The sequence below is a fragment of the Castor canadensis genome, chromosome 5 (assembly GCF_047511655.1).
Source record: "Castor canadensis chromosome 5, mCasCan1.hap1v2, whole genome shotgun sequence".
Taxonomy (NCBI): Eukaryota; Metazoa; Chordata; class Mammalia; order Rodentia; family Castoridae; genus Castor; species Castor canadensis.
The window spans coordinates 160,427,286-160,434,518 of NC_133390.1; the positions used below are offsets into that span (position 1 = coordinate 160,427,286).

At 59.0% G+C, this 7,233-nt stretch overlaps 1 protein-coding gene across 2 annotated transcripts in view; it reads right to left on the reverse strand.

The window, feature by feature from the left end:
- Mtcl2 (microtubule crosslinking factor 2) overlaps positions 1 to 6,843 on the reverse strand; it is a 68,071-nt gene extending 61,228 nt beyond the window's left edge. Inside the window, exon 1 of one of the 2 annotated variants that reach the window (XM_074074715.1) lies at positions 5,892 to 6,843. In XM_074074715.1, the coding sequence (XP_073930816.1) occupies positions 5,892 to 6,566 (675 nt within the window). In that variant the 5' untranslated portion in view covers positions 6,567 to 6,843. The remainder of the gene's footprint in view (positions 1 to 5,891) is intronic. The other variant, XM_020175262.2, reaches the window with a different exon arrangement.
- Between the last annotated feature and the right edge of the window lie 390 nt (positions 6,844 to 7,233).

The window sequence follows — 7,233 nt, forward strand, 5'->3', positions numbered from 1 at the left end:
CATAGAGGCAGCCACTCATGTAAGCCCCCAGTTCTGATGCCTCCCCCTTCAGGAAGCCCGCCTGGCCCCGCCAAGTGCCCATACCTCCTCGGAGCTCCCTCATTTCCAGGCCAGAAGTGGGCACCCTTTTCAGATGGGGGTGGCATGGCTCTTTATGGCCCTCTACAAAGGAATGTAGGAAGAGAAGGGGAGCTAGGGCAGGTGGGAAATTCCAGATGAGAAAGGAGTTGCCCCAGGGCAATGTTCCTCTGTGAGCAGGCCTGACAACTGCCTCTTTCCCTCAGCCCTGCTGGGCCTGGCCCAAGCTCTTGGCCTCAGGGGCCTGGGGTGGGGGCCTTTGGTGCAGCTCCTCTGGACTTGGAGACCTGCCAGCCCCCTATCTACCGCCAGTAAGCTCTTGGATCCCCAGACCCAGAAAGTTACAAAATCAAGTCCCAGGCCACCCTTCTCACTGCTCCCAGCAGTCTGGTGAAGGGAGCCTTGCCAAGGGCAGCAGGGGTATGCACACATTCGCTCCAGGGAGATGGCAACCAGGACCTCCTGTGTTTATGGACGGGGTGAAATGTCACAGCGTGTGCGCAAGTGTGCATGTGTGTGTGCTATTTGGCAAACACCACATACCTGACATTTGCATGGCTTGTGCTTGTGTCCCTGCTTATGAATATGTGATTGCATGCCATGTCTGTGCAAATGTGTCTGTGGGTATCTCCTTGGTGGGTTTCTGTTGCGCCCTGGTGAGTGTGCAAGTCTGCTGCTCTCTGTGGAAATGGGGAGGGTACCTCAGGCAGTAAGCAGGTATCTGTGCCACTTGGCAAGGGTGAACCTGAGGATTTCCATGGGTGGATAACATCTGCCTGGCTTTGTGTGCACATCTGCAAGTATAGGCAGACTTCTGACAGGTCTTAGGGTGTCTCCAGGTTGTGTGTCCATCTCTGCAACTTGTCCAAGTGTGTCTAAGGGTGTGAGATGTGTGTTTGAGGGTGTGCTTCTGAGCCTAGGATCTCTTGATGGTGTGAGCATGTGTTGTGTCTGTCTGTAATGTGTGGTGTGACGAGACAGAGATGGTGTGTCCACAAGGATCTATGTACTGCTCTCCGTGTGGGTCCTCTCCGCCATGGCTGACAGCAGCCTTCTGAAAGCACACAGTATCTGCGTGTCACTGGATGTGTATATGAATCCAACTCTGAGTGGCTTCAGGTCTCAGCGTGAGCTGTGACTGTGTGTGTACACATTCAGTGTGTGTGTGCAGGAGTATGCCCAGGGACGGCCATAGGCCTGGCCCCTCAGCAGGGAACACTGGTGGTCCTGGGAGCTTTGTGGTTTCCCCAGGCAGCAGCAGCTGCTGTCTCACATTTTCCACTTCATCTTCCAACCCACAGGAGCTGCCCCCCCACATACACACACTCACACACACTCATATGCACACATGCGCACACACTCACACGCGTGCATGTGTGCACACCAACAGCTCAGGATGCTTGGAGACCCAGATCTCTGAGTCCTCCCTGAGGCCCCCTCTCAGCTATCTTGGGAGGCTGGCCTCACCAGCAACCATGAGGCTTTGCTGAGTGTGGTGATCACCTCTCTTTCCTATCCCGTGATAGACTAGAGCCCTCCCCTTACAGCTATGCAATGCTACATGTGGTGACTACCGTGCGGCCAGGCACTGGGGAGGCTCTGGGAAAATATGTGCTGAATGAATGAATGAACAAATGAATGGAAGCCACAGGGGCAGGTTAGGGAGGGGCAGAGCACAACATTTACTGAGCACTCCACCTGCACTCTCACACCAAAGGGTCCCCATGACCTGGCAGGCGTGCTTATCCCCAGCTTAACAGAAAAGCTGGCCCCACACAGGACGCACGCACAGTCCCCATCCCACCTACAGTCTCTGGCCTCCAGCCTGTGCTATTCACAACTTGCCCCCAGCAAATCTCAGCCTGATGCCTAGCCCCTGACAGGATCCCTCTCACTACCTGCGGCCCAGACTAGACACTTGGGTAGCCATAGAAGCCCACTGCTCTCTCTGGCCACACTGCAGAAAGAATAGGAGCCTGCGTTAGACCAATCAGGCAGGAATCTTGGCTGTGTGACTTGGAGCCTTCATCTGTCTATCACAGTGGCAACTGGGGGTCGGTGCAGGCTTCCTCTGGACACTTCTGGGTCCTTTAAGGGTGAACTGGTTGCACCTCAAAGCTAGAACCTCCCAGGAGGCGGGGAGGCCTGGCTCCCCAGAGCTCACATGTGTGCCAGGAAATGTGACCACACCTTCCCGCCGTCCCTGGAGCAGCCCCTGACTTACTAACATTCTACTGCTAAGGAAACCCACCCTCCTGGCTGCTCCCAGTTCCTCCAAGAACAAACACACAGACATCCTGTCTGCTCATTGGCTAAGAACCATAACTACTCCTAAGGAGATAGAGGATTTGGCTGTGTCTACTCATACCTCCCTGATTGCTGAAAACAATCTTAAGGTTATTAATGTAGGCTCCGTCATTTCCATTACATACATGAGGAAAAAAGCAGCTCAGAGAGGCCAGGTGACTTTCCCATGACCACACAGTAAATGGGGGAGTCAGGTCTCAAAGTCAGGTCTTTGGGCTCCAGCTCTCTGAGTCTTCCATCTAAATCCAGAGGGTTCCTAGCCTGTCCTCACCACATAGCAACTGCTAGTGGTCATGAGTGACCTCAGACCACTGAGCCTTAGAAAGTGGAACACAGTTGACACGCCTGCTGTCGGGATCCTGGAATAACCTTCAGATTTCCTTGGCCGGAAGGGACCCAAGGTCAGGCAGCTCAACTGAGCCATCACACAAATCCACCCCCATGGTCCTTAGATAATCACAATCACCGACACTTCAGACCATTTACAGGGTGCTTCCCACAAACCCTGTGCTCTGTCCAAGCACATGAGGCCACCTGGCCTCTTTGAATAACTGAATTGACAGTGAGCTCACTACCTTCTCCGTGGAGCTCCTTTGTCTGTTCATGCATGGGAGAGACTTGTCACACTTACACTTTCCTCACTTGGGCCCCCTAGTTGACAGTTCCCAGTACCCCACCACCACCACTGGCAGGTGAAAGTGGCCATCCTCTGGACACTGGGCACTTCCTTAAATCCAATCAGACAGCCTGCAGTGAAAATGCTGGGGCTCTGGAGTCCTTCTTGTTCCCCAGTTTCTGTATCTTAGATGCAAAGTGGCCCAGAGAGGCAGGAACAGGTCAGGTGTTTTAACACTCTTACCCCAAGCCCTGGCTGCCTAGAGTCTCTGGCTCTGAGACCTGGAGCAAGACCCTTCCCTTCTCTGGCCACAGTTTACCCATCTGCAGAATGAAGAAAACACCTGTTATACTAAGTCCTACACCACGGTCCACATTAACATCTCCACCCTGGCTCTGTGAGGTTGGCAGCTGTGGTAAATGAACCTGCAGAAGAGGAGAGGGCCTGACCCAAGTGCACACAGGACACCTCCTCACCAATCTGCTTCCCCTCCCTGGCCTCTGTGTTGTTCTCGAACTTAACAAGCCTTTTCCACTAGCCTAGAACGTTCTTACTGCACCTCCTTACTCAGTCGGCTCATGTCATCCTTCAGCTCTTGGCCTCCCTGAGCCCCAGGCCCCACCTTCACATGCTTTGGCATACTTACCCTTCTCCACCCTGCTTTATCATATGACTGTTGTTTAATCCCAGTTGCCCAAAGGTCCATGAGAACAGACACCCTCCTTCAGTTGTATCCTCACATCTGCACCAGTATGCAGCACACTCTAAACAAATACTGGGCAAATGAATGAGTGAAAGGCCAGGAGACAGCCCAGCCTGCACCAGGGGGGGACCCCATACCAGAGAATTCACGAGAGAATGTGGCAGGTGCACATGGAACATGTCCCCTGTCTCTGGAAAATAGCAGTGATCTCAGCTTCTGCCATTGGTTTACTACACACCAGCCTCCCATTGGCGTGTGCAGATCTTATATCTCATTTACTCCTCAAGGCTGAAAGATGTGTGATTTCTCATTTTTACAAATGAAAAACTTGAGGTCCAGAGATGTTAAGTAACCTGCCTAAGATCACACAGTCAGGAGGCTAGAGGAAGATCCAATAGTGACCTGAGGCTTGAGCATAGAGCCTGAACTACTGAATGGATGGTAGAAACTGAGGCTCAGCCCTGGTCCAGGCACCAACAAGTCCCCAGCTGGGCCCTAGGAAACCCTAGGCTCAACCCCTAGTCTCTTGGGACCACTCTCCCATAAGAACAGTCATGAGCAGCTGAGATGGGCTTCAAGGCTCTGCCTGTTGACTTCCTGGGATGCCCTGGAGTCCACAGGGGTAAGGCATGAGGAGACCCTGAGGCAAGCACTGTGAACCCTCCTGTTTTGTCACTGGGAGCAGCTGGGGTAAGGGGCTCAGGTCCAAGTTTGGAGCAGCACAGAAAGGGAGTATAGGAAGCAGCTTGGAGCATCCACAGGACAGGCCCCAAAGACTCCATTTTGAAGCGTGTCAGTTCCCTCCTTCCTTCACCCTCCTCTTGCGCTCTCATCACCACCATCTTCAGAAAACTATAAGGACTGATTGAATCCCTATTGTCAACACTGAAGGGGGCCTTTGGGAAGATTCATCCTCCCATGTCACAGAAAAGAAAACTGGGGCCTGTCCTGGGGAAGGGTCAAGGCTGAAGCAGCAGGTTATCCTGCTTCAGACAGACCCTGTCCTTGTAGTCTGCAAGTGTTTTTTGAACACATGTGGAGAACAAATCCTGAGAAAAGATGGGGACTGAGGGACACAACTGAGAAAGCCCTCAACACTTTCAGGAGGGAGAAACCCCTTTGGCCGGCAGAGCCACAAGGCAAGCTTAAGAGCTGTGGGCAGGCATAAGTCAGCAGAGTGCTGTTAGCTGAGGGGCTCCCGCCAGGGGCACACTGGGTGTTGTGCCAGGCCATCAACTGACAAGTGCAAGCAACATGGCAGCCTCTTCCCAAACCATGCCCAGCAGCAGCAGCAGTATAGCCCAGGAAGATTCCAGCCTCCTGGGCCAAGGTCAACACACCAGAGCTGGGCTGGGCCCACAGCTGCCATGATGCCAGGTAGGGGGCGGACGGAGCCTGGCCTGCACCCAGAGGTGCTCATGTCTACTGAGCGACCCAAAGCAAACCCACTCCTCTGGGCAGCTCTCAGTCCCCATGGGCCCAGAGGGAACTGCCACTTTAAGGTAGAACATGGGAAGGAGGAGGCAATGGCCAGAGGGCCGATTGGGCCCTTTTGTGATATGCTGGGATTGGGGAAGCTGCCTCTGAACCGGTTCTCCCACGAAATCATCCTCCCAGGCTGTGGGACCGTTAGACTGGGCGGAAGTGGACTCCAGCCAAGGGGATGTTCCCAGATGTCATGCTTTCAAATTGGACCCGCCCCGAAAGGCAGGCAGGGACAGGCCAGACCAGGGGGAAGCCTTGGGTAAAGACTCAGGGTGGTGTTCCGTCTCTCCTCGCCAGCGGATCGCCATAGGCTTCCCTGCCAGCCATGCACATTGGTGCCCATCCCAGAAAGGAGAGCCTGTAAGGCCCGCCGGCCTGGGGGCGGGGTCCGGAGCAGGGACCCAGCCCCTTGCTAAATACCCACCCCCACCCACTTAAGATCCTCCAGAGAGGTTTTCCAAGGCCCCTCTCCCCAAATCGACGCCCCAAATACTTTGACCAGTATGCTATGCAAGTCCCCCCCCTCCAGGAGAGGGCTTCCCAAATAAAGTGGAGAGGGGTTGTGAGGGAGCCCTAGATCGACCTCGGGTCTCTTTCCCCAGCTTGTTCAGTGGGAAAGTGGCCGACTAGTGTCTCAGGCCCGCGGGGCCGTGAGAGTCACTGAGCCCCCCCGCCGCCTCCCTTTCCCCTCAGCGACCCCACCTTGAGATAGTCGTTCTCGGAGCGCAGCTCCTCCAGCTCGCGCACGAAGCCGCCGGGCCCGCAGTCCAGCATCTCCTCGGTGAGGTCGGAGAAGGCGAGCGAGGCACTGAGCGGCAGGCGGCTGCTGCCCACCGACGACGCGGTCACCGACGGCTCATCCGGGGAAGCAGGCGGCCGCGGAGGCTGCTGCGCGGATGGCGCGGGCTGGGGCTGCTGCCCGGTGCGGGCTCCCGCCGGGCCCCCGGCCGCCGACTCGGCATCGCTGCTCAGCGCCAGCTCCAGGCCCAACAGGCGCGCCTCCTCCGACGCGCAGTCGGACACCTCGGAGCTGCTGTCCGTGAGGCTGGGAGGCGGTGGAGGCGGTCGCGGCCCCGCACCCGGGCGCGGACGGCCTTTGGCGCGCACCCCGGTGCGGACCCCAGCCACCCGCGGCCCTGCGCCCCGCGCTCCGGGCGCCACCGCGCGCCCCTTCTTGTCCGGCCGCGTTGAGGACGCGGCGCTACAGGCGGCAGCGGCGCCCGGGCCTGGGCCGCGGCGGCCCTTGGCCAGAGACCAGCCGGCCACGTCCTTGGGCCGGGCTGGCGACGGCGCGCGGTGGCTCTTCTTCCTCTCTGGGGCGGGCGCGGGCGGGGGGCCGCAGCCCCGCGCCGGGAGTTCCCCCGCCGGCGCCTCCATCGCGGCCTCCCTCGGCCTCAGTGAGCGGCGCGCATGGCCCGGGCCCGCCCGGCCTCGGCGTCCCTGGGAAGGGTCCGAGTGCGACTCCGGCCGCTCGGGCTGCTGTTCTTCTCTGCCCACCTCAACCCGGGGACTGCGCTCCGGCCTCGAGCCCCGCCGCACGGTCTCTCCGCTGCTCTGAGGTCGGAGAGAGCGGCCTGATCGCCTCCAGGCGCCCCGGCTCCGACTCCGGCTCCGCCCGGCGCCCGCCCCCTCGGCCTCGCCGCGCCCCCGGAGCGTGCCCGGGCCTCGGCTGCTTGCACAGCGATCGCTGCCTCGGGCTCCGAGTCCGGCTGCGGCCCGGGCCCCGGCTCCGCCCGGCGCTGCCCGCCCCCCGCGCAGCCCCGCCAGCTCCCCGCCCCGCCGCCTCGGCTCGGGGGCGCGCGGCTCCGCGAACAAAAGGCGGACGCGGCGGGAGCGGCGGGGAGGGACGCAGGCAGGGAGCAAGGGAAGGATGTGCGAGGCAACAGCGACCCCCTCGAGGGTCAGGCGGGCCCGGGCAGCCGCGGCCCCGGCTCTCTCCTCCTCTGCTCCGCCGCCGCCCCCTCCCCTGCGTGCCGGGGGATCGTACCCCGCTGGGGCGCCCCGGCGTCCGGCGTCCCGGGAGGGGACGCGCGGGCGGCAGGAG